Source organism: Anopheles moucheti, chromosome 3 (genome assembly GCF_943734755.1).
Source record: "Anopheles moucheti chromosome 3, idAnoMoucSN_F20_07, whole genome shotgun sequence".
In the NCBI taxonomy this organism is placed as follows: domain Eukaryota; kingdom Metazoa; phylum Arthropoda; class Insecta; order Diptera; family Culicidae; genus Anopheles; species Anopheles moucheti.
Window position 1 is genome coordinate 47,240,460 of NC_069141.1, and position 27,043 is coordinate 47,267,502.

A 27,043-nucleotide genomic window follows, 5' to 3' on the forward strand; every position below is an offset into this window, starting at 1 on the left:
CATTATATTACGGTATTTTACGGTTGAACACATTCTCTATTTCGAAAAAATAAATAGAACATAGCTTGAGCATTAACTTGGCCAACGAAAACTTGTATAGTTTTACAAGCGATTTGCACAAACTATATTGACGATGCCAAACTATGCCTATCTGAAAACAGAAATCGAAATGGGGTTTTATACACTCTGTTCAAGGAACATTCCACAATTTCTTGCTTGTTCGTTGTTTATTCCTACTTTAATTAAGAAATGCAAATGTGAAGCTATAACATGAAGCTTATAAGAACAATTATACAGTTACTTAATTTATTACAAAAATACACATACACTGCATATTCGTAGGATTAGTCATTAAAATCATGTATCAGATTAAACGCAAATGTGAAAGATGCAAACATAGTTCTTTCGTTTGTATGATCTCCACACAATAACTCCACACATTACCGTGATCATGAGGAAATGTAGTAGTAGCTCAATCATATGGAGACAACAAAAGTTACGGGCGGTTACAGATCGTTATGCTCACCAACCATTAAATGTTCACCTGATTTGACCCATGCTTTTCCTAGGTATCTTTAATAAACTTCGTTGCTTCACTTTGTGGAGCTGGTGGTATTCAAGCATTCAAAACCATGCGAACTCTTAGAGCACTGAGACCGCTACGTGCCATGTCCCGTATGCAGGGAATGAGGGTACGTAACATCCAAAGTATTTACTTTACTCTAATAAGTTTCGAAAACCAGCATTCAAGCATTAAACATTAGAGCAAACAGTCATTTTACATATCGATTTGCACTTCTTACCTTTGTTTTCAAAGCATCAAACCAGTACGAAACATCATCAACAAACCAATCCTTAAAAGCGCTATCCTTAAAACTGCTCTTTCTAGATTGTTCCTACATGGTGTTAGCTATTTTTGAATCATAAAAATTGAAGTAGACTATGTTACTATAATGATGAGAATCTATACATATATTTTTTAGAGCTCTTTATGGCCATTATCTCATCACGCTGCATCTGAATATTTCATGAGTAGGAGTAGTGTGGTTCCTTATTCTGTATGTTTTGCATTTCCAATCTGTTGCTTCATTTTATTATGGTTTAGTTTTTGTAACACTGTCACACTCGTGGAATGGAAATTTGTTTTGCTTGTGAATTAAATGCCTTAAGTGTACGTTGGTGTCATGGCTATCCAGTATACATCATGTACATACATACTTACACGTAGTACAAAAACATTGTAGTACACGCGATGTTGTAATGAATTTGCCAATACACGTGTTTATTGTATGTTAAAAAACATACACTATTGAACAACATTGATATTAATCCTTAGCACGAAATTGTCCATCACAATGTATCTGAATATAAAATTAGTGTTTTCCGTTAGCTTATCATAATGAAAATCAGCTCATCTACATAAAAAGTTATTTTATGGAATGTTTTGCATTTCGTGTTTCATGTTTTTTTCAAGTCACAAACAGTTCTGCGCATCGGTTATATTTTTTTCTGTACATTTATTAATCGTTATCAACAGAACTGTAAGTGAAATGAAAAAAAATGAAACGCTGTGTATGCTTTTTACATAGATTTTCACCACTGTATTGCACGTAATATGTTCAATGCATTGTCGACAATGGTGGGCTTTAACTCTTCCATGTAAAACAATAGCAACTAACATGCCATAGTTGCCGTTTTCTCAACCATTATTAATGTTATCTTCTCTGTATCATTGAATCAACTTGTATGCAATTGATTCACAACCGTATTGCGCAGGTCGTCGTGAATGCATTGGTTCAAGCTATACCGTCCATCTTCAACGTGCTGCTGGTTTGTTTGATATTCTGGCTGATATTTGCTATTATGGGAGTGCAATTATTTGCTGGAAAATACTTCAAGGTACTATCAATTATTATTATAGCATCAAGCTCGTGGTAATCCATTTCCGGGTCATCTCTTTGTTTTGGCAGTGTGTGGATAAAAATAAAACAACATTACCTCACGAAATTATTCCGGACGTAAATGCGTGCAAAGCCGAAAACTATACATGGGAAAATTCACCGATGAACTTCGATCACGTCGGCAAAGCGTATCTGTGTCTTTTCCAAGTAGCGACATTTAAGGGATGGATACAAATCATGAACGATGCCATTGATTCCCGTGATGTACGTTTCTCCCATGCACCAGGAGCACCTTTGGAAGAGGTCTAAATCTCGATCATATGTTTAAATTTTGCAGGTCGGCAAACAGCCTATACGGGAGACAAACATCTACATGTATCTCTACTTTGTGTTCTTCATTATCTTCGGATCGTTCTTCACATTGAATCTATTCATCGGTGTGATTATTGATAACTTCAACGAACAGAAAAAGAAAGCCGGAGGATCACTGGAAATGTTCATGACGGAAGATCAGAAAAAGTACTACAATGCCATGAAAAAGATGGGATCGAAGAAACCTCTTAAGGCAATCCCGCGACCAAGGGTATGCGCCTTAAAAAAAAACATGCGTTGTACCTTAACGTGACACACTAATCCGTTCCCCTCATTCGTTACAGTGGCGTCCGCAAGCAATAGTGTTCGAAATAGTAACGAATAAGAAGTTTGACATGATCATCATGTTGTTCATCGGCTTCAACATGTTAACCATGACGCTGGATCACTACAAACAATCAGAAACGTTTAGCGCGGTGCTTGACTACTTGAATATGATATTCATCTGCATTTTCAGCAGTGAATGTTTGATGAAGATTTTCGCCCTACGTTACCATTACTTTATCGAGCCGTGGAATCTTTTTGATTTCGTTGTGGTTATTCTTTCGATTTTAGGTGAGTGTGGATGATTGCTTTCAATTGGTAGCATACATCGCGACCTTCGATTTATTTCTAATGAATTGTTCTGTTTCCGTCCACATCAGGTCTTGTGTTAAGTGATCTTATTGAAAAATACTTTGTATCTCCAACGCTTCTGCGAGTCGTACGAGTTGCAAAAGTGGGCCGTGTATTGCGTTTGGTAAAAGGTGCCAAGGGTATACGGACGCTGCTTTTTGCGTTAGCTATGTCGCTGCCTGCACTGTTCAACATCTGCCTGCTGCTCTTTTTGGTGATGTTCATCTTTGCCATTTTTGGGATGTCATTCTTCATGCATGTCAAGGACAAGAGTGGCTTGGATGATGTGTACAACTTTAAAACTTTCGGTCAGAGCATGATCTTGCTGTTTCAGGTAAGTTGCTGTTTGCTGGCATATGTGCATATGGTGCAACGCTACACCTCATGCCCTATACATTCTCCATTCCGCTTTGCAGATGTCCACTTCCGCCGGGTGGGATGGTGTGCTAGACGGTATCATCAACGAAGAGGACTGTCTGCCGCCGGACAATGATAAAGGTTACCCGGGAAATTGTGGTTCATCGACGATCGGCATCACGTACCTATTGGCGTATCTAGTAATAAGTTTTCTTATCGTCATCAACATGTACATTGCTGTTATTCTCGAAAACTATTCCCAAGCAACGGAAGACGTGCAGGAGGGATTAACGGACGATGACTACGATATGTACTACGAAATATGGCAGCAGTTTGATCCGGACGGTACACAATACGTCCGGTACGACCAACTGTCCGACTTTCTGGACGTGCTGGAACCGCCCCTGCAGATACACAAACCGAATCGTTATAAAATTATTTCGATGGATATTCCTATATGTCGGGGCGACATGATGTTCTGTGTCGATATCCTGGACGCACTCACGAAAGACTTTTTCGCTCGGAAAGGAAATCCAATCGAAGAGACGGCAGAGCTCGGCGAGGTACAGCAGCGTCCGGACGAGGTCGGTTACGAACCAGTGTCGTCTACGCTCTGGAGACAACGCGAGGAGTACTGTGCTCGTCTGATACAGCACGCATGGAAACGCTACAAACAGCGTCACGGCGGTGGAACCGACGGTTCCGGAGATGATCTTGAAATAGATGCCTGTGATAACGGTAATGATGGTGGCAATGGCAATGATAATGATGGTAGCGGTGGAGCTGCAGTAGGTAGTGGAGACAATGGTAGCCAAATCGCCGGTGGCAGTATAGGCGGCGGCGGTGGCACCCCCGGTAGTGGTAAAAGTAAAGGAATTCTCGGCGGTTCTCAGGCGAACGTAGGTGTAGTGGATCATAGTCTATCATCAAAGGAATCACCGGATAGTAACGGCGATCCTCAAGGCCGCCAGACGGCCGTTCTGGTGGAGAGTGACGGATTCGTGACGAAAAACGGTCACCGCGTCGTCATACACTCACGATCTCCCAGCATAACATCGCGAACGGCGGATGTCTGAGCCAGGTCTCGCCCCCCTCTCTCGGATTCAGATTCCGAAGCACGGCAGAAATAATATTTCCAACTGATATGGAATGTAAGATTGAAGTACATCACAACTAACATCGACAAATTCTCTCAAACACACACGCAAGCTATCTTATGTACATGTACATATAGTCAGGTCAATCGAAAGACGCGACATCAAACTCTTCAACCAACAAAACAGAACAGAAGGATAATCGTAAGGAAATCTGAAGAGATTGTTTTGCTGGTGCTGATAAGACTCTGGCACACATTCAGTCAGGCAGTGACCGTATCCAACTAGAAATACACAGCAAATCTATCACACTGCACCAATGAGCAGGAAAAGTCGATCAACGAGGCTTGAGGTGTTGAAAAGCAAATATGATCTTACACGGGGTGCACCGTAAGATTCATCACAGGGAAGAAGCTTAAACCGAACACATACCTACAAAAATATCGTCATCGTTATAGCATACTCGAGAATTTTTATAATTTCAATTAATCCTTTTTTGGTTACTAAATAAGTTATACATTGTTTTTTAGTTTAATTGCAAGGATACTAAGTATTATTAATATCGAGTAACAGTACAAAGCATTGCGTAATTTACGATTCAATTTAACGATTTACGATTAGGTATACAAGTGCGTTCATTAAAACACATCTGTACTACAATGAGTTGATCTGCAACTGGCATAAGTACCACATTGAGTTAATTTTGTAAGCTCGTTTATGTTTCATCCTTTATTTTTTGGTGTAATGCAAAAAAAGAATGCAAAACTCGAATATGATGAACTCGAATTTCAAGAAATAACGTTTGCTAAATCAATTCAATCAACTAGATTCCAATCAAATCATTAAAAAAATCAAATGCATAACAAGGATTGCGGAATGCGCTAAAAAGCAACGATTGTAATTGTAGTTCTTTATCGCAATTCTCGCCAAATTTTGATATCGTTATTGTTTTCTTTTTTCAATAATTCGATGCCCCCCCAATGACGTTACTTCAACGTGAAGCCATAGTGACGATGATGATGTTTTCTTTCTACCGTATATTTCTTTTTGACCAATTACACGAATCCGTTTAACACCAATCCAAATCAAAGAAATTTCAATGCAACATTTGAACGTGTAAGAATGCCACGAAATGCTCTGGATGTATACAACCCCGTGCAAAGTTAGCAGCAGAAAGGCCTGTGTGTGCGTGTATTGTATTCATAGGTTAAAATGCTTGAACATTTGCCAGCAATCCAAGGCATACACACGGATGACATTTCGATGAGAACACAAGTAAAGACGATTAAGATATCCTTTAGCACAAGAGCACTATTTCATAAAGTATGCATGGATCCTGACAGTATTTATCAGTAAAACCTCTGCTACGTTGTACTGCAACATGAACAAAGCAAAACAAAACTGCAAACAGCGTATATTGAAATTGATCAGCATATCCACAACTAACCATGGAAATGCTACTCTACTAAAACGTCACACCAAATCTGTCAGCCACTAGCAAAGCAAAATCAAGCTTGGCCAATTTCATTACTAATATGTTTCTGCGTGCAAATCAAAAAAGCCATCAACAAAGAGGAATGAGAGATATAAATGATCTTGGAAAATGTTCTAACAGAAAAAGCATAATCATTTATATCGAAGTGCTACAAACCAAACACTAACAAAAATCAAATGCGAGGGGTCGGGGCGAGCCTTTAAATATAACGATAAAAAAAACTTATTGAAATTAATGATAAGAAAATAAAACTATACACTCACGCTTATACACTAAACAAAATGAACACTATTTCACAGGATCACCGATTCATAATCAAAAACAAAAAAAAGAAAAACACACTTACACAAACACACACACACAAACACACATACACACACTCAACATACTAGAAATGCTTTTTAACATAAACGAATATTGCCAGCATTTGAATATAAGATGCTAGAGATCGCTGGCAGTAATGCAAAAATAGGTAAATTAAAGAAAAGAAGAAAAAGGAACATACCAGAAATAAAAAAAAACTAGCTATAGTTTCAAAACGATGGCGAATTTCTTGCACATTTAGCGTATTACGAAAGTGGGGTGTGTCTAAATCCATTTTGTTAAAATCCTTTCAGTCGGTTTTGCACCGGAGACTATTAACTTATTATGTAAAAAATGGTTCGAAGTATTAAGGAAGTGCTTCATACAACTGAAACGCTAACGAGTATCAAAGAATAAGACAGCAAATGTCAAAAACAAACACACAAAAAATCTAGTGATGATCGGGTGGATGAGAGGAGAAGAAAGCTAGAATAGAAGGCATCATAGACAGTAAAAGCTAATCAAAAAAGGCTTGAATATCAATCATTTTCAGAACACAGAACCTCTGAAGAATGAGAAGAAGCAGAAAAAAGGAAATAACTTAAAGGGCAGAGGAGGAGTTAAACATGCTACTTAACTGCAACAGAACATTTGATAAGCTTGGTAAAAAAGTGCTCTATGCACGCGCGTATGCACCAACACATTAAAAAAAGGAAGGTATAAAATCGTGGCAAACATTGCTATATCTTAAAAACGAACGTTTCTTTATAGGTTCCCTTTTTACCGATTGCTTCATAAGAATGCTTTTGTGATATTAAATAAAAAACTAAAACATGCAAAAAAAAACATAACAAAAATAACAAATGCTTTTGATGGTGTCGTTTCCAACTAGGTGCAGAAAACATAGAACGACATAGAAGCAAAAGGGAGAAGAAAGATCTGCCTGATAATGAATCCGGTTCTCCACTACACAATGCAGATGTAAAATATGAATCAGAAAACAAGATTAGGTTAGGTTCGGCAGCGAAGATACGTTCAGAAAAGCGGAGGTTTATCTCTGATCCATGTATTGACTATATAGCCTAAGCCAGTTTTAAACATTGGAAATCGCTCCCCACTCACGAACAGTCGACAAATTCACATGTATCTTTATACGTTTGTACAAAACGAAAACAAAACAAAAAACAATGCGTATGGATCACTGCCACATACATGCATTCGCTCACTTTACCAGTACCTATGAACGCTTCCTCCCTGTTTGTTCCGTTCGAAACCGATTCATTCGAATGTGATTGAGAGCACACTTTGGGTTTTGGCATACTACAACTACTATTGTTTGCCACGTTTTCTTAGTAACACGCAACAGGAGACATAAAACAACACACGCTCACTACATTGTGACCTATGATTACTACCTGGTAGACAATGTTACGATGTTGAAGCCGTTCTGCTAAGCTTAATGTGTTCGTTTACTCCCACACACAAACATACTTTGATATCGGTATTATGCTTTTACTTCATGCTTGATCGTAGCATGTTCAAAGAAAACGAACCCGGCTTAAAACCGAAAGCAAACGGATAAATCTTGTAGATAGGTAGCACAACGCTCATTACAAATTGAAGGTTGGTGTGAGTGCACCAGGAGCCACTTCATCCAGCACGATTATTTTTACTTCTAAATATCGAGCAAATTTAATGAGAGCGCCCACCAAACACAGGTACTGCAAAACATGGGTCACAAAAAAACAAAACAAACAAATATATACCAAAGATTTAAAATCAACCTCTTACAGTTCGTGCAAATTTAATGGTATGGTAATAGGGCAGAAATGGACAACAACAAGAACAAACAGACATAAAACATACGTTCATTTTTAATTGTTTCCGCTGTCATCGGCATCAATCGCATATACTGAAACATATGCAAATAAACGCACAAACGTGCGCATTATTGCACGGCCACGTACATAAAAAAAACACTTACACAAACAAAAAATAGGCATATACACAATTCGTCGTTACACGGAACAATAATTTTATCCATCTCACTAAAAACTACTAGCAAATCACATGGCAAAACGATTTGATGCTTTCGTATTAGCGACAGAGACAGAGACAGAGAGAGAGAGAGAGACAGAGAGAGAGAGAGAGAGAGAGAGAGAGAGAGAGCGAATCGTAAAGTGTTTGTTTCGTTCGTGTACTACCACTACCCATTCCATTACACCATTTACACCACAGACGTAAATCAGCAAACGAGGAGGATCTGTTTTTCTTTACAAATTTCTGCTCCGATTGGTTGATTCATACGTTTTGTTGTGTCACCCATGTACACCGTTGTTTACAGTGATACGCTAAGGGAGGAAGTTGCAATAACAGCCGTTGATACAACAGCCCCATCTCGTGTGTTGAATGAAAATGTTCGCTTGAAGCGGTGGAGATAATCTCACACAACCAAAAAATTAAAAAAAAAAACAAAAAAAAACAACCAAAACTAGGACGACGAGACGGGGAACAGCAGTAGAGAGAAAAAATAAAAAAACAATATGCAAAACAAAAAACGCAGCCACAATACTAAGACGCATATATTGCTTGTGAAGATATATTTAAAAAGAGTGAAGAAACATAGATCAAGCCAGTTTAGATAGATAACGCGATAAGAGACGTGCAATGATGTTTTTTTGCGTATCCAGTTGCGCTTGCTGTCCAATTTGCTAATTGTCTATTTGCTAGCGCGCTAGTGCCGGCACACATGCGTACATGTTTGTGCTTTTTCGTCATACATGCATTCATCCACACGTGTCCGTCTTGCAAGCGCATTAGTACTCGAAATACGAAACAATACACGCAGTATAAAACGTACATACACAGAACAGATAGAATAGGGAGAATAGATAGAAACACAATGAACAACCAAATTGGGATACTTGCGCTAACGTGTGTAATCCTCAATGGAAGTTAAATTAACTCAAATTGGCATGGCACATGACAGCAAACGAAAAGTAAAGAAATAAAAAAAAACACCCAAAACAAACAAAGCGGATGTTAAAGCATAAGTAAAGGAACATTCACGCACTTAAGCAATGCACACATTTGAGTAAGTGAAGCATGGGTGTGAGAGCAAACCGAGCTAGCAAAGAACCACGCCAAAAAAATAAAAACAAAAGTTTAGTAATGTTTCCCCATTACACCAATGGGGGAATTATACTCTCTAAGATAGGAATAGCAAAAATAGAAAAGAAAAGAAAAAAAACGTGACAGACGCCTGCAAACATAAACAACACCAGTAAAAGGCGCGCTTTTGCTGCTACTGTACTAATTCTCCTTTAATAATTCAGGTTTAAGTGTAGCAAGAACAGAACATAGCTGCATGCGCATGCTTCTATAGAACGTACGGCATCCAAAGGCAATAATAAAAAAAAAAACAACATTTAAAAAGAAACATTGCAGCGCGCAAAAATGGGAATAAATACAACAAGCTAAGCGGTGAATGCAAAAAATGCAACCACACACACAAACACACAGAAATAATGTATTGAGGGAGAACAATTCCTCCCATGTCCAAAAAATAAACAACAATTTCAGTGCCTTTTTCAAAAATAAGTGTGCAAGAAAACCCAAAAAAATGCCCAAAAGTCGAACACATGCTGAGAACGCGTTTCGAATGAACTACATTTGAAACGACGCAAACCAAATCGATTTGAATCGAACGTACGGACAACTATATCGCTTAGATCGAATAGAGCTAATTCAAGCAAGTTAAATCGCAACCATGAATAGAGTAACTCTCCTATCCTGGGACTGGAAGGAGTGGACGGATGAAGAGATTTTAAATCGTGCATGATTTCACTAGATCCACAACAGATGGTGGTAGCATATTAAAAAAAAACAAAACAAAAACAAACTTATATTAGGAATCTGTATAAATGATTCGTAGCATGCAAGCAAGGCGCAAGAGTGACAAACATGAAGTATTTGTATTAAGCTATGAAGTCTCTTTAGCTGGTGCAAGATTGATTTTATTTTTCTATACTTAAAACGCGCATCACAGTTCGGAAGCGAATCAAACGAATGCAATACGAAACCAGGAAACCAAAGAAGTATACTGTTTTGTTCGTTCTTTAGGGATTATGCATTTGCAGTGCGTTCATTCATCGTTTCCCAACTCTTTCTAAGCACATTCGAACTTTCGAACTTATGAGTATTTGTTTTTCGCAATTTGTTAATTGCAGAGTGAAGGTCGCTCCACTTCAAAAATTTGCCCAAACCCTGTGCGAGATTACATAAACACAGGGGTTTCCTTTGTTTAGTTTCACCGAGTTTTATCAAACATTCGTTATTCAAGTATTAACACGAACCGATCCACATAAGTTGCTAAGCAATCGCCACGGCTAAGAGCTTGACCCAGGTATAACATAACTTCGTCCATTACGGTCCGTGGATACGCAAACGCAAACCGTAATTCTTTCTAGCTGTAGTGTACACACACCTGGAAGGAATTGTTTCGGCTTACGCCTCCACCTCCTCCCTCCCCCGCCTCCTCACCACTCATGAAGATCATGCTAAACCATGCTGCGGTAGCTTAAACAGCTTCAAAGCATTTACTGAAATTCAATGCTTGCTGATAGAGGGTAACCAGATTTGACGAAGTTATTAACAAAGATGATAATCTACTCAATCGAACTCGACCAAGTTTCGATCTAAACCATATAATGTACAATCAAAGAGACAAGTGAACGCCACTTCAAGCGAACATTTATTGCAGATGGAAGCAAACACAGACACCCCCCCGTGTGGTTGTATAAATTAGCAGATCGAATGCAAACGAACCCGGTAAATAGTGGCGCAACACACGCGAAAGGATAAGGTATTGACGAAAATCTGAGATATAAAAAAAAAACAGAACAAATAAAAAAACCTACATTATGACGGAAGCTAAATGGGACAAATGGGAAACGTGAGGAAATGAAAAAGAAAAATCGAAACAAAAAACGAAATTAACAAGCAACACGATAAGCGATAGAATGACAACCGTAAGAGCATGGAAATAACATAGAATTCATCAAGATGCAACATTTCAACCTAACGCAAGCCGAACCGAAGTTTTGTTTTTCGTTTCGTTTGTGTCTTCTCTGTAGCGATAAAATCGATAATGACATTAGCAGATGCGAATCAGAGTACTTTTACAAGTAGCAGCCGGGAACCAACTAAAAGCAAGAGAACAGATAGAGAAAACTCCCAGTTATAACTGAGCCGTACATATATAAATATATATATAGATATATTTCGCGAAGAGCATCTAAATTTGTTTATTTTCCAGTGATAAAGATGGGCTTTGGCTCGGCCGATACATCAACGTGTACATTTTATTGCATACGAGAGTAAAACCAACAACAAGAGTACACACATACACACTTACATAAACATACAGTCGCTAGGAATCGCTTTAAAAGAACCAAATACACTGCGCCACTTAAGTACATTATTTATATAGCAAAACCCCAAATTTCGGACGTGACCAAGTCCAACAATTAATTCAACACTCGGACAACACATCGTTATTGCGTGTGGTAGCAACATTTGTTTACATAATTCAGTTATATTTACAATGGATGATAGGAAAAGAGTCATATGATACACAGCTACTTCCCCAGCTGTTGCTATTAAACCTTGGTTCTACCTAAACACTCCACTCCACTGGTGGTACTATTCGCAATGTAACTAACATTGCTTTCATTGTAACGACCCATTGAAATCTTTTGTGCAAGAAGGTCTAGCAATAGAATAGCCTTTTTCACACACGTGTGTGAATTGATAAGTTTTATTTCAGTGCTTTCGACCACTTTCGGTTGTCCATTTCCGTTTTTTTTTTTTGTTTATGTATGTTACCAATTGGAAAAGGGTTGACTTCGCCACAGTTCCAACTTAAAAATGGGTTTCGAATGATCACCAAACTTACAGTTATGCTTGCTGATGTAACGGTGCAGAATATATAGTGAACTATTTTTCTACTATCTAGTGCAGGGTGCAAGGGTACTAACTGTGTGCAACACGACGAACTAACGTCCGTGCGTGTTTGCATGTGTGCCAGTAAAGAACGATCTACTAACGATCGGGGTGTAGGGGTGTGTTGCGTAAATGGTTCATACTTTCTTTGTACTTTTGCTGGAGATGTTTAAAAGTATACCGCATTCCCCACTTCTAAACATATCACAGTGAAAAGCAATGTCCTTTTTCTTACACATTGGGAAAAGTTCTTAGAAATATAATTTTAGTAGCCGCTGGTACTTGCAAGGCATGTGCACCCGAATAACTGGTGTGAAAAATGTTCACGAATCTGTTCTGCGGTCAAATTCTGTGTCTTCCCGATAGGATTTGGCCGATACAGCCGAAGGTCTTGTAAGCAAACATCAGTATCGCGCCCATTGCTGTGAATGTAATGAATTCCGTTTAAAAGTGGGTTTATTCCCCAAACTTCCAAACTAACGCCGAATCGCTTACTTCATAGCTCTATGTGAAATATAGGTGCTCAGCGAATTAGCTCACCAAAACTCATTAAAATTGAGTGCGGCTACGTTTTGTTGCCATTAAAGTCAGCTTGTTTAGCCTTTAAGTTCATATTTTCGGAAATATTTTCAATCGAATGCCAACGTTCTGATGCTGATTTTATTCCCCCATTTCGTTCGGTTTCTGTTATAATTGTAGAACAATATTATCGAAACTCGACCAACAAAGCAACTGTTTACGAAACATTATTACACATTCAGATTACAAATTCGCCCAATCGCCCAACATCCATCATTTTCTCTGACAAATTTAGCTTCATTGGTCTACTGGTCTACGCTGGCAATTGGACTTCGTATTAATAGGACACAAATTACGTTACCGTTCATTGTCGATCCTAAAACATGCTGAATAAATTTGCCCTTTTTTCAATGGTCATAGCTAGGATAGTAATCAGAGCTAAGGGCAATATTTGCTAAATCTAACAATTAAAAAACAAACATATACACAAAACCAAACAACCCCGTACACAGAGAACACAACAACAAAAAAACACTGAACAATATGTACTACCACACAAATCATAAATGTGCAAACATTTTGGGAAAAACAGTAAGGCAAATGACAGCTAATGGAAAACGACGATGCAAATGCATGAGCGATGAAACAACAAACAAAAAGATTATAGATTTATTATTCATTATGATTATTGTAAAAGAAAAAAATTGTTGAAGTTTGTACAAATAAAATAAATGATAAAATATAGAACTTGACTGCTTTAGAAATAGTGTTCGGATCGGCTTAATTCAAAGGGGGGATTCAAAGCACATGATGATATATTTATTTATACTGTTCTATTTTATTACATGGGTTTTGACTTAAAGTTTTAAAAGTAATTAAAGTAGAGGTCACTTTGTAGTCTATCTAAAATGAATATTCATGTAGAAGTTTTAGAGGCAAGTCGGAAGTTTGTAAGATTGTTTGTATCATTAGAGTTTCGCGGAAACACTCTGCGTATTTGAAATTAAAAATGAGGGGGGGTCGGTTGCCTACCAATTTCTTCAGAGACCCCTTGTGATACACTTTGGGGCCCCATCTAGCATGCGGTGAGAGTTAAAAGGTCGTTTTTTGGATCCTCTCCCGGCACAATCCATACACCTTTTAAATAGCTTTTTTCAAGGCCCCCTACACGGCGAGGCTATAGGCGGCAGCCTATTCCGCCCATCGTGAAATCCGTCACTTGCACTCGCCAGCGAAAAATCGAGTGTGGATTTGTGGTGACTACAAGCAAACTGTGAATCCTAACCTTGTTGTGGTCAAGCACCGTTCGCTTGCTGAAGGGAGGTAATTTTGCAAATTTGATCTTGTCTAAGCTATTTACAAATAAAAGTTACTCCAGATGATCGGATGTTACGGTGCGACTTGTGAGGTACTTCGGAGGCGGACGATCATCGCGAAACGGATCCCTTTCGCAAGAATCAAATAGATTGTAATCTTAAAGAACGACTTCGAAGCGGAAGTTGCATTCGAAGGATTACTTCGGAGAAGACCAAGTGCAATTTGCATTGGGCAAACATCGCCTCTCGAATCCCATCCAGATCTCTAACCAAAATCAAAGACAAAGTCGATCAATCTGTGTCTTGTAAAAAATGATGATTTATTCTAAAAAGTCTTTTCTGATATACTTGTTTGATTACAGTGTATTAGTGAATGTTGTAATATCATTTTTAATTTATTTATCATTCGCGTACCAATTCTCCGAATTCTACGTGACATCGGGACCCTCTCTAGCATACGGAGAAGCCCAGTCATACAAGGCGGTTGAGTTTCTTTTGTTCTCGTAGTTGAGTTTTGAGTCAACTCGGATTCGAGTAGACCACCGATAGGAAGACGAAATTGACCTTCACGCACACACTCTTACCGGGATGTTATATAACGCCCCGCGTAACCAACCCGCTTAGTCGCCCGGCGGCTTTTGCAGCGTGTTTTGGACTTACGCCGGGTCGTAGGCAAAAATATTATTCTAGGCAAAAAAAGGGGGGTGGCAGAGCTAGCACCACTCTCTGGCTCTCTCGTGAGAGCCTTTGTCAGAGAATGATACTCTTTTTCCCCATACTATTTGCGTGGCGATAGTGCTGTAATGAAAGAAAACATTGGATTGAATCGGTCGAGCAACAGCAATAGGTACATCTTTCAGGGTCGCGCGAGTGGCTTGGCTCACGTGCGTTGCCTATGGTTTATAAACAATGCGTAACGGGAAGGACTTTTGTCATTGAAAATTTTGAAAAACATTCAAATGGCTTGGCGATTGGCTGTTTTTAAATAAAACATAAAATTTAATGCATTTTGAAATATTTTTTGCATTGAAAAATAATGAAAATAATACAATTTACAAAAATACAATTTTTTTTGTATAAGTTTTTGAACTTTAAATACCATAAAAAGATGTATTATTTTATTCTTTACATTTTTGTAGAACATCAATTTTATCTATCTCTGCTACTTTTCTAGTTATTCTTAAAAATATGTGAAAATTATAGAAAAAACCACTGATGTGTATAGAAAAACTACATTTCTTATTCTTAACCACTTTGTAGAACAACGTATGTATCTATCACTTAAACTTTTCCTAATTTTATTAAATACCCCCCTGTGTTACCGATCGCCACAAAGCAATGCCCAGGAATGTATCAAATTATACCTAGTTTTGATCATTGAATTTGTGCGCTTGTCCTTCAAAATATCTTAGAAAAAAGTGTACCAATTGTTTAGTTAAAGTGTTGCCAATACTTTACAACCGATGGTTTATTAATAAAGAATAATTTAAGTACGATTAAATGCAGAAATCCACACACGCTGATCAGTTGGACGCTTTGAATAAAGTCCGGCTCGAACCCGACAGACGCGAGCACAGTACATAGGCGCGTACGCTGTAGGACAAACACCGGCTCTAAATCGGCAGACGCGAGCACAGTACATAGGTACCTGTCGACACACGCGTTGTCGGTCGATCGCTTTGAATGTGTTGGTGCGTTGCGATGCCCGTATACGCGCGATGGAGGACGTGGATCGCGTACCGTGATTTTGCGTGTGTATCACGTGTGTGTTCGATTTTTTATCTCGCGTCGCATGTAGGCCAGAACGAGAGATCCGAATAGAAAATGGATGGAAGGAGTCCAATTGCTGGTTGGGAGATATCTGAATAAAAAATGGATGGACGTGTTCGAATTGTTCACTGGGACGTGTTTGTTCGTTTGTTTATCTCACGTTGCATGTAGGCCAGAACGAGAGATCCGAGTAAAAAATGTAAAGGCGTGGTCAAATTGTTCATTGAGAACAAATCCGTGAAGTTACGAAGGCGATGAAATACAGAAGTCAAAGCCATGAGAGATTGCATCGAATTCAGCAAATATTCGACGCATCGGGTCGAATCGACCAGCTCTTGGACTTGGTATAAACGTAGGAAATCCCGACGTCTCCCGAGTAAAAACGTAGTGCTGAGACGTCGGGAGTATGCATCGATGTCAATGCGGGACAACATAGCTACGGCGAATCGATGGCATTGTTGAGCAGGCCAACAGTAAACATGCACTGAGTATTGCGTCGCCTAATAGCAAGGGGCTCAAGGCCCAAAAGCCGGCAACGTGCATCGTATTTCTAGCCGAGCATTGAACGATGCTGCAGTAATTTGTTTTGATGAACACAGTGTCTCGAAATTTTTTGGTAGTCTGAATGATGAGGTGTAGAAGTTGATTACCTTTGGCAATAACATCGTCAGTGTGCAGATTGAAGGTCAGTCTTGCATCGAGCAATATCGGCACAGGCCTATGCGGCCTTGCGGTAAATTTGCCACAGGCTGTAGCAGCAGAGACCTTTCCATTAATAGTATCTAGAGGGAGAAATTCATAGCGTTCTCCATCACTAGCCACAGTACACACACGTCATGAACGTCAACTGTTCATACGGCGAGTATGGAGTGCACGTGTGCGGGCGGATATGCTACCGACAGTCCCGCTAAACAGACAAGGGGGACCGAGTGTTTTAACATATGTGTGCTATAAGATATACACTACAGGTAGAGCAACAGGAGGACCATAAGTTCGCTTCTTCCTTACTTTCTGCATGTGCTCTCAAATTTCGTATGGTCTCACCTAGTTCATCTCACATAGGAAACATTCTCACTATAGGCGCTCCGACTGAACCACAAAATATCATACGAAAAGAGATGATCCGGACGCAAAAAGTCCGTACCTTCATACGGAATCATTCTCACAATAGAAATTCCGGCTGCTCCGGATCTTCATAAAAAAACCGAACTCAAAACAGCCTCATCCTCATACAAAAGCCGGACTCAAAATAGCCGGACCTAGTGGAATTATTATCACTATGAAAATTTCGGCTGATCCGGATCTCCGGATCTATCATGTGTGCGTTTCTTTGCGGCGTTGTGCCGTCGTGACAGTTATTGTGTTTATATGTTTATGTTTTATATGTTAATTAAACGGGTTTTGCGAGGATTTAGGAGAACATTTATAAGTTATTTTTAAGTGGCCAAAGTTTCCATGTAATTCTTAAAAACTTGTCTTTCTCCCGATGCTATTTTTCAGCCATTTTTTCTTGTGTTAATTAACGTTTATGTATTGTTAAGTATGCTTTCATAGGCAGTTTTAGCAGTATGTGAGATCCAGCAGTTTTCTTCGAGGTTTATGTAACAAATTATATTTAAATTAACTTTCTATGACTAGTCTTTCTAAGTCAGATGTTCTTCAGTTTTTCTTGTTGGTTTAACAATAGTCCAGTAGTATCAATGGTTTTTAAAAGTTTTTCATTGGTTTTCTTGTCGTTTTCACAAGTTTTCCATGAATTATAATCCCTTTTTAACTAATTATAACTCTGATCGGAATCATTCTCACTAAAAAAAAACATTGCCCGAACTATTCTTGTAAGCATACTGAATGATGCCAGATCACTCAGACTCTATCGGAATCATTTTTATGAATCGCATCGGACTCATTTATATGGATAGGATCGGACTCAGTACTCCATCGGATAGGATCGGAATCATGATTCCGGCCCGGAGCGCTCTTCTCTAATCTACATGCACACTCCCGACGTCTGAGGACTAGGGGTTTCCTGCGATTATCCCAACCTCTGTTGATGTATTTAGAATCGAGTATCGCCTGAACGTACAACACCACTAAGACACTACGTCTTTGCTGTTCCGAAGCTAATGCTTAACTTACTAATAATACCGGCCAGGAAACAAATACCGCTGGTACCAATACAGCTGATCTCGTACTGGGCAACAATTGCTTGCTTGTGTAACGCTCGTCGTAGGAATAAGTATACGTATTATGCGATTTTCGAATGCTTAGTTTCCGATGTATTATTGGATCTAAAGCTTAACTGTCTTTTCAATCTTTTCCTGCTTGTTTTGCCCTTTCATCTAAAATTGGTACATATCACTGTCCTTTCAATAACATTAACATGCACGTGCACTCACTGAATTTGTTTTTACTTTGCAATACAAAATATCACTTTCTCGCACTCGCATCACAAGCGGTACATCAAAACACTATTGCTGTCTGTTGCCAGCAGCCGCTTGAAGAAAATTCCTAGTAGCAAATGCCGGTGAATGGTTTAGTAGAACGTTGAGAGGTACCAAACCAGACCGCCCATATGTTAACCTTTCAACTGTAAACTACGTAGAAGAAAAATTTCGTCAGGACAAAAGTAAAATTGGAATGCGCGGAATGAAATTGCTGCTTGGGAAAGAAACTTCAACTCAATCGTTGAAATAGGCAGCATACACACAATCTAGTTTGCTGGTTTATTTTGATCGATACGCGGTGTACAAATTTGTAAACAGTAGAAAAGATCCATCGAAGCCATTTCAAACGCTTGTTCTTTCCAATTTTTCACTCTAATTCTTTCGTGATTTTAGCAAAATGTCGGCACCTTCCATTAAAAGATATAGGAGGGATTCTGAAAAAAGTGACGATGAGGAAGAACACGATAAATACGTCCCTTACGTACCGGTGAGGGAAAGAAAGAAGCAGCAGCTGCTCAAAATGGGTCGCATCGTTCAACTAACTGCAGAAGCGTCTGCAGTAGGAAAATCGTCCAGCGAAAATGAACACGAAGAGGAAAGCACGGAGGAATCATGGGGCAGAAAATTCAACATTAGCCTGTTAGATCAGCACACTGAGCTTAAGAAGATAGCTGAGGCTAAAAAGATTAGCGCTGTTGAGAAGCAGCTCAAGGAGGAGGAGAAAATTCTTGAAAGTGTTGCCGAAAAGAAAGCGCTCATGGGTGTCGCTGAGTTGGCAAAAGGCATACAATACGAAGATCCCATTAAAACCAGCTGGACACCACCAAGATACATTTTAGCCAAGCCCGATTCACGCCATGAAAAGATTCGCGAAAAGCTTCGCATATTAACGGAGGGAGACAACGTACCACCACCGCTACTTACTTTTCGTGAAATGAAGCTTCCTAAAGCAGTGCTGGCAGCATTATCGAAGCGAAACATCAAAAAACCTTCTCCGATTCAGGTACAAGGCATACCGGCTGTGTTAGCAGGACGGGACTTGATCGGAATAGCTTTTACCGGTTCCGGGAAAACGCTGGTGTTTGTTTTGCCGATAATTATGTTCTGCTTGGAGCAGGAGTTACGGCTACCGTTCATAAAACGAGAAGGGCCTTATGGATTAATCATTTGTCCATCGCGGGAGTTGGCGAAACAGACGCACGATATCATCCAATATTATTGCCGACATCTACAGGAAGCTGGTATGCCGGAAATCCGTACCGTACTAGCAATTGGAGGAGTTCCGGTGAACGATGCCATCGCGATTATTCAGCAAGGTGCACATATCATGGTAGCTACACCAGGTCGCCTGATGGATATGCTGGATAAAAAATTGGTTAATCTCGACGTCTGCCGTTACTTGTGCATGGATGAAGCTGATCGAATGATTGACATGGGCTTTGAGGAAGACGTTCGTACAATATTTTCCTACTTCAAGGGGCAACGTCAGACTTTACTGTTTTCTGCTACTATGCCTAAAAAGATCCAAAACTTTGCCAAATCTGCTCTTGTAAAACCCGTCACCATAAACGTCGGCCGAGCAGGTGCAGCTTCTATGAATGTCACACAGGATGTAGAATATGTGAAACAAGAGGCAAAGGTGGTGTACCTATTGGAGTGTCTGCAGAAAACACCGCCACCGGTGCTAATATTCGCTGAAAAAAAGCAGGACGTTGATGCGATTCATGAATATTTGCTGCTGAAGGGCGTGGAAGCTGTGGCGATCCATGGTGGGAAGGACCAAGAAGAACGCTATCGTTCGGTCGAATCGTTTAGAAACCAAGAAAAAGACGTCCTGGTCGCTACTGACGTCGCGTCCAAAGGGTTGGATTTTCCAGACGTACAACATGTAATTAATTATGACATGCCGGACGATATCGAGAACTACGTTCATCGAATCGGTCGTACCGGAAGATCCGGTTCGAAAGGTTTAGCGACAACGTTTATCAACAAGGCGACGGAGCAGTTTGTGCTGCTAGATTTAAAACATCTTTTGATCGAGGCAAAACAAAAAGTTCCTCCATTCTTGGGTGAACTTTGCTCAGAGACAGAGAAGTATGCCGATCTGGGCGATGGTTGCAGTTACTGTGGTGGTTTAGGTCATCGTATCACCGAGTGTCCAAAGCTTGAAGCTGTACAAAGCAAGCAAGCTTCTAACATTGGTCGTAGAGATTATTTGTCGAATACGGCGGCTGATTATTAGGGCATATTAATAGCAGTGTTGGTATTAGTATGTAAGCAACCTTTATTAAGTCATGTATAATAAATATAACTGATGATTTATCAAGTTTAGATGGCAATGATTCTTTATAATGCTTAACATTTGAAAAGAAATTTTCTTTTCTATTCATACTTGTATAAGAACAGGTAAAACTTACAATTATTAGGGTAAATAATACAAATAATTATAAGGGGAAAAAATTATTGGTAGATCTAGTTTTGCAACAGCAAATACTTCTGCACTAAATTCCTAGTTTCCTAGTTTAATTTTTATTCAACGAAAAAAAAGCGTTAGTTATTGAAATTATATTGGTAAAAGACTCTAACCAAAGCATGTGTTTGCTATGTTTCTGTAATGAAAGATTTTTTTTAAGGAAAAACAATACGAATCTTCAACAATTTTTTCATACCTCTTCGACTAATCTCGGTTGATAAACAGCTGTTTTAAAAATAGTGCCAGTTGTTCGAAAAATATACGAAGCTCGAATTTCAGACCATAACGTCAAATATTTTGCTGCTGACAGGCTGCGACCGTGGCTTCATGTTGGTCCAAGTTGACATTTGTAATTTTCTTCGCCCGTGTTGTGATTGCAAGAGCAAAAGGAAATTCCTGCGGTCGTCCATTCGCATCAAAATGAAGCTGCTAAACAATGTGCTGCTGAAACGCACGTCCACCTACTTGGTTGGTATTGCGGGATGTGTATTTTTCTTCGAGCGTGGCTTCGATATGATTACCGATGTGGTGTTCGAATCCCATAACAAAGGGGTAAGTGCTCAGCGCAGCGCTTCGTTTGCAACGAGGGCGACTGTTTATTATGTAATGTATACTGATACATTTTTGTTTTTGCTTCGCAGAAACTGTGGAAAGACATCAAGCACAAGTACGAGCAGTAAGGATAGCAAACTAAATTGATATGAAACAGCTTCTCGTTTATTGATGTAATAAACCGTAGCTCACTAAACCACCATGTAATTCTGTGTTGTGTTACTCTGTAACTTCCCATGGCTTTTCTGGTCGTTCCATGTCCCACGAGTAAGTTGGACGAATACGCTCCGGTTCTTGTAACCGAATTCCGCTCTCTTCTACGGCACGAAGAAATGCGTCTACCTTCACACTAGCAGTCGCTTTTAGATCACATCGCATTTCGGTTAGTCCAGCATCTAAACAGCGGGAGGCGAACGCCTTTCCCAGCGTGCTGTACGCTGTAAAGTCATTCCCTTTGTAAAGGTGACGCTTTAAAGCCCATTCTGTGGTGCTACATTCGACGACGGTACCGTTTTCAAAGTGAACCAATTTAGCGGTAACATATTTGTTGCTCGCATTCAATTCCAACCTAAAAAACATTGATCATCAATTTAGTAGTGCATCATTGTTCAATCGAAATGCAATCCAAACATACCTGTGCCAAAAGTTTCGGACGGGTCTTTCTAGATGATAGCCGTCTGTTTTGTATGCTAGTCGCAAACGTTCGAGATTTCTAGGGTTTCTGTTCACAACGTAAAGCGTTCCTTCGGTAATTTTATTTGTTTGGCGAATTTTGGAAAGAATTTGCTTCGCGCTTGCCGCCATGGTGCTTTCGGGTTATGATTACACCGAATGACATAAATGCGTCATCGAATGAACACTGCCTTAAAAGAGAGGTTGATTTCTTCAGTTCTTCTGGTTTGATTTCACTGGCGGCCGTTGTATTCGCGATCGCTTCGGTTGTTGATTTTTTTATTTCGTTTCAATTTCCCTACTTTAGTTCACATATGTTTCGTATTTGTGTTAACCATTCAAAATACACAATAGAAAATTTGAAAAAAAAATAAAATTTTAAAAATCTACACATTAACTAATTTATTATCCCTCTCTTCTTGGCGTAACGACTTACTAAGTGAAGTCTGTCATTTCTAGCTTACTAGACTTCTTTTACCACGTAGCTGGATAGTCAATTGCTATGAAGGATTGGTCCGGACGGAATTTTGGTCCGATCCGTTCGTGAGAAGACCGGCGTCGTCGCCATCATGCCACCGGACGCACTATCTATTTTTTCATTCAATCTTAATTTGTTGATTTCAAACCAGTAAGGAATCATTTTTATTTATTATCTGGAGCTGATTTGTTCGCAATCTGCCACTATTAGACTACTAAATTAAAAAGTCAAATTACATTTACATTTAGTCAATGACATTTAGATGCAAAGGCTTAGATTAGGCAAATCTTTTTCACGTTTGATTGGAACGAAACATGGTAGAACCTACCAGTTACTTAAATAACTTCTTTATTCAATCAATTCAATGCCGCACACAATTTCGGCTAACAGTGTGTGGCATGATGCAGCGTATCGATTAGAATAGTTGCATTATTAGATTTTATGCACCGGTTTTAGACCAAGAATATCGAAACATTTTCCTAGCACCCTTGATGTGGCCTCGCACAGCAGAATCCTAGATGCATGAACCTTGATGATTTCACCTGCAAAATACAGACCAATAAATACCATCAGCACACTCATCGAATTCTGCTTGGTAATACATTAACATCTTACCTTGCTTATTCTTTTCAATACAGTAGCAATTATCGTAAAACTCGCTAAACGTGGTGCAAACTTCATACACAAACTCGCACAGATAATGCAACGAAAGATTCTTCGTGATAACTAAAACGACATCGGTGAAACGGAGCAACACCTTGGCAAGCTTCCATTCCTTCTCGTGCTCCAGGTTGATCTTCGTGCTTTCGATCACCTTTTGTATATTGTTAGCAAAGTCTCCTCCACAATTTCGGGCAATCGAGCGAATGCGAGTGTAGGCATACAGTAAGTAGACGGCGGTATTACCTTTATCTTCCAACATCTGTAAGAGAAAACAAATTGCATTGTACAAAAAAAAATCATTCATAACAATTCACAACCATATTTTACCTTGTCAAAGGAAAACACATATTCGTTGTTACGGTTGTGGGATAGATCCGCGTATTTGATGCATCCGTACGCAACCGATTGTTGTGCGGCAACCAACTCGTCATGCGTGAGTGCTAAGTTACGTTCTTTTTGCACCAGTTTATCCATTGCCCGTTTCAATCCCTCATCGAGTAGCTCTGCCAGCTTTACCGTATCGCCAGACCGGGTCTTGAATTTTTTGCCATCTTCGCCAAGCACAACACCAAAGCCAACGTGGTCAACACGATGTTTGCTCTCGTCCAGAATTTTAGCCCGTTTTGCACAGGAAAAGATGATCTGGAAGTGAGTGGCCTGGCCCGCATCGGTTACATAAATGAGCCAGTCTGCTTTTTCCTCGTGTAATCGTTGTTTGATGGCTGCCATGTCGGAAGTGTCGTACGTAAATCCACCATCCGATTTTACGATAGTTAACGGAATTCCGGCATGGTCTTCGCCCCACATAATAAGGCGACCTTCGTCTTCTTCGAGAAAACCGCTTTGCTTTAGTTCCTCCACGACTTTCTTCATTCGACTTTGATAGAACGATTCGCCACGCTCGATCAGCTTTACATCCAGCCGGTTGTAGATGGTTTGGAACTCTTTACGTGATACATCGCATATTAGGTTCCATGCTTTTAAGTAGCTAGCCTCTCCACTTTGGAGTTTGACTACACACTCATAAGCACGCTTTTTAAATGTCTCGTCACTATCAAACCGAATCTTGGACTCCTTGTAAAATGCTTGCAAATCACTTATAGGCGGTGAGACGGTTTGAAAGTTTGGAAAACGATCCTGCAGATGAGCAATTAACATGCCAAACTGTGTCCCCCAGTCGCCTATGTGGTTTATGCGAAGCACATCATGGCCAACAAACTCCAGAAAACGACAAATCGAATCACCAATAATGGTCGAGCGCAAATGGCCCACATGCATTTCCTTGGCTACATTGGGCGACGAGAAGTCCACTACTACACGTTTTTTGTCCATTTTCGGTGCATTAATTCCTTCCTTTAAGATGCTCATTATACGTTGCTCTCCATATGACCTGTCCAGAGTTGAACGATTGATTTAGTAAGGTGTGAAATGTTGTGACCAGGCGGAACTATACCTAGAAAGAAAAATGTTCACATATCCCGCTCCGGCTATTTCAAACTTTTCAACGCAAGCAATTGGAGTTTGCACTACATCAATAAGCTTTTGGGCAACTTCGCGAGGTGACGTTTTAACCGATTGTTGCTTCAGTAGCTGAGCAATCTGCATTGCGCTATTGCACTGATAATCACCAAACTTTGGCGATGTGGAAATAGTCACCACGGCCGCTACCGGTATGCCGGAAAAAGCCTTACGAATTGCTTCGGAGAAAATTCGTTGAAGTTCACCTAAAATAGATTCGTTTGGTACAGAGGTACATTCGTTGGATCCGCCTTCTTTGGCAATAGCCTGAAATGAATGAGGTAAAGTTTATTCATTACAAAAGATGTTCAATGTTGGCTCTATTCTAATACCTACCGATTGCAGAATCTCCAAGCGGTGTTTTAATCTTGTGTTTTCTTGCATCAGCGCTTTAAGCTCCACGCTATCCTCTTCCAGCGCTTCACCATTTCGGGTATTTTTTATTTCAGATTGCAGGAGATGAATTTCTTTTTCCATATTCCTGATACACTTGGTAGCATTATCGAAATCAGACATTCTGGTAGTGAAAGATGCTTTGCAAAACTGTAACTTTGTAGCACTTGTAACCCTCAGACTGTGTTTATGTGCGACGTCCGCAAAACGTGCAAACCGCTTACCCAAGGAGCAATTTTCACCCTGCAACTCCCAGTTTCTCTGCGTTTCACATCGACACAACACATCAACTGAACGGCTCTCAATAAGGTATCATTCCATCTCTTTCGTACATTGCACTGCTTCTTCCTGAGTTGCTGCTTTTCTGAGACTTGGTCTGTTGTGAAGAATGGTGCTGGATGTGTATGTGTGTGCGTGCATGAAATGAAGTGTTGCAAGGATTTCCAGTGTTGTTCCATTTCCAGTGGAAAATGGTGCTAAATGTTACTACTGCCAAGACCTCTAAATGTTCTCCCAGAGAAAGAAGGTTGAAATTCAACACGTGGTCAGTGAAAGCAACCGCTTAGAAGAGCAATTGCAAAGTGCAATGAAGCGTGTGTGTGTGTGTGTGTGTGTGTGTATGTGTGTGTGTGTGTGTGTGTATGTGATATGTATAATAAATGCGGTTCTTAAATAAAGCAAAAATTACAACTAATAACCTAAAAAAGTGATGGAATCAGAGCCAATGTGCGAAACCGCTGTTGCGAAAAAGCGAACAGGCCCTTAACGGGTCTTCGTTCTTTCCGCCTAACTTTCCACACCGAAAACCAAGTCTCAGAAAAGCAGGAGGGCAGGAAGAAGCAGTGCAATGTACGAAAGAGATGGAATGATACGGCTTATTGAGAACCGTTTAATTGATTTATTGTGTCGGTATGAAAAGCAGTGAAACTGGGAGATGACGGGGTACAAAATGCTCCTTGGGACGGCAACATGTCACTTGTCAAACTTCGGTTGGTGAAACGTCATCATATGCATTCCCAGTGAAAATACTCAAACAATCAAACCGACCAAAACTCTCAGTTCCAAATTTTTCGACTTGTGCAAGCCGAACAGTTTGCGCAACCTGCCTTTATACGCAACAATATAACTGTGCAAAATCGTTTGTACAAGCCAATTTGTGCAAATGGCATTAGCGTGTAAGCCGGTCTTTACCGTATTCAGGTGATTCTTTGATAGTCTTTTTAGCGAAGAAGAATTTGGCAATATGACATTGCATCGTTGTACTTTGTGGTTCAACGAAAACACAACAGCAAGCTTATTTTTTTATTAAAATGTATCTTTCTGCAGTAAAACGAATAGTTTACTGAATATGCATTAAACTAAGAACGCAATAGATTGTGAAATACATTGTGTCTAAATTACAACGAGTAATCATAACTATAAGTGACTATATCCTTATTGATTGGAAAAAGCCGAGTCAACGAGTTGCGACTGGAAGACGGTAAAAGTGGTTGTGTATTATTCAAGATAATCAGGATAAGCAATTGCGAAAGAAAATTTGACCAGTTGGAAGGTAAATTCAAATGAATATTATTTGCATACCTTTCCACCTTCCTACTTCTTACTATGACCGATCCAATGAAATTCGATCGCCGACCTTTCGATGTGTTGTACCAAACTCCGAGTAACGAGACCGTTGAATCACATTATAAGTTAAGCCAAATTATGAATTACACAACATTGTATGTGTTCAATAAAATGTTAGCAACACAAGATCTCATCACCGCAACAAAAATATTATCATATTGATCTACACTGAAAAAAAAAGTTTTAGTATTTCCATCGATATAACTGCCGGAAAAACTCAAGAGACTCGGACTCTATGCAAAAAAAAATCTTTACCCAATCCATTGACGCTACGTTGTCGTTTGGAGTATCTGTCCTGTGTATCTGGATTTTTTTTCTATCTTGCGTCTTTCGTGCAATCTGTTCAGATTATTGGTCAGAGGCTGATCATCAATAGAACGGACTAAGCGAACGCAAGAGGAGTCAGAGCATCAACGTTAACTGAGGACCTGTTTCATCGAATGATAGGTGTCAAACTCCCAGCACTTTAGTGCGTATCT

General features: G+C 39.6%; 5 protein-coding genes across 5 annotated transcripts in view; 3 read left to right on the forward strand and 2 right to left on the reverse strand.

Annotated features, from left to right (window-relative positions):
- The window catches only part of LOC128302031 (sodium channel protein para), a 45,578-nt gene extending 35,489 nt beyond the window's left edge, over nt 1-10,089 (forward strand). The window contains exons 29-34 of the mRNA XM_053038744.1: nt 1,777-1,899; nt 1,971-2,165; nt 2,239-2,484; nt 2,558-2,828; nt 2,918-3,222; nt 3,305-10,089. Of these exons, the coding sequence (XP_052894704.1) occupies nt 1,777-1,899; nt 1,971-2,165; nt 2,239-2,484; nt 2,558-2,828; nt 2,918-3,222; nt 3,305-4,321 (2,157 nt within the window). The 3' untranslated portion in view covers nt 4,322-10,089. The remainder of the gene's footprint in view (nt 1-1,776; nt 1,900-1,970; nt 2,166-2,238; nt 2,485-2,557; nt 2,829-2,917; nt 3,223-3,304) is intronic.
- An 8,497-nt stretch (nt 10,090-18,586) lies between these two features.
- Nucleotides 18,587-20,431, forward strand: LOC128303965 (ATP-dependent RNA helicase abstrakt). Its single transcript, XM_053041074.1, has one exon. It carries the CDS (start codon nt 18,587-18,589, stop codon nt 20,429-20,431), a length of 1,845 nt encoding a protein of 614 aa, XP_052897034.1.
- A 570-nt stretch (nt 20,432-21,001) lies between these two features.
- Nucleotides 21,002-21,440, forward strand: LOC128303671 (cytochrome b-c1 complex subunit 9). The gene is made up of 2 exons (XM_053040714.1): nt 21,002-21,214; nt 21,304-21,440. Exons 1-2 carry the CDS (start codon nt 21,083-21,085, stop codon nt 21,340-21,342), a joined length of 171 nt encoding a protein of 56 aa, XP_052896674.1. The 5' UTR covers nt 21,002-21,082; the 3' UTR covers nt 21,343-21,440.
- Nucleotides 21,332-22,029, reverse strand: LOC128303670 (39S ribosomal protein L18, mitochondrial). Its single transcript, XM_053040713.1, has 2 exons — nt 21,849-22,029; nt 21,332-21,782 (listed from the first exon to the last, which is right to left on the reverse strand). The coding sequence occupies exons 1-2, from the start codon at nt 22,016-22,018 to the stop codon at nt 21,434-21,436; spliced, it is 519 nt and encodes a 172-aa protein (XP_052896673.1). The 5' UTR covers nt 22,019-22,029; the 3' UTR covers nt 21,332-21,433.
- Nucleotides 22,030-22,389: 360 nt separating this feature from the next.
- LOC128302033 (probable arginine--tRNA ligase, cytoplasmic) lies at nt 22,390-25,100 on the reverse strand. The gene is made up of 5 exons (XM_053038747.1): nt 24,882-25,100; nt 24,481-24,812; nt 23,355-24,417; nt 22,980-23,286; nt 22,390-22,906 (listed from the first exon to the last, which is right to left on the reverse strand). The coding sequence occupies exons 1-5, from the start codon at nt 25,059-25,061 to the stop codon at nt 22,797-22,799; spliced, it is 1,992 nt and encodes a 663-aa protein (XP_052894707.1). The 5' UTR covers nt 25,062-25,100; the 3' UTR covers nt 22,390-22,796.
- Between the last annotated feature and the right edge of the window lie 1,943 nt (nt 25,101-27,043).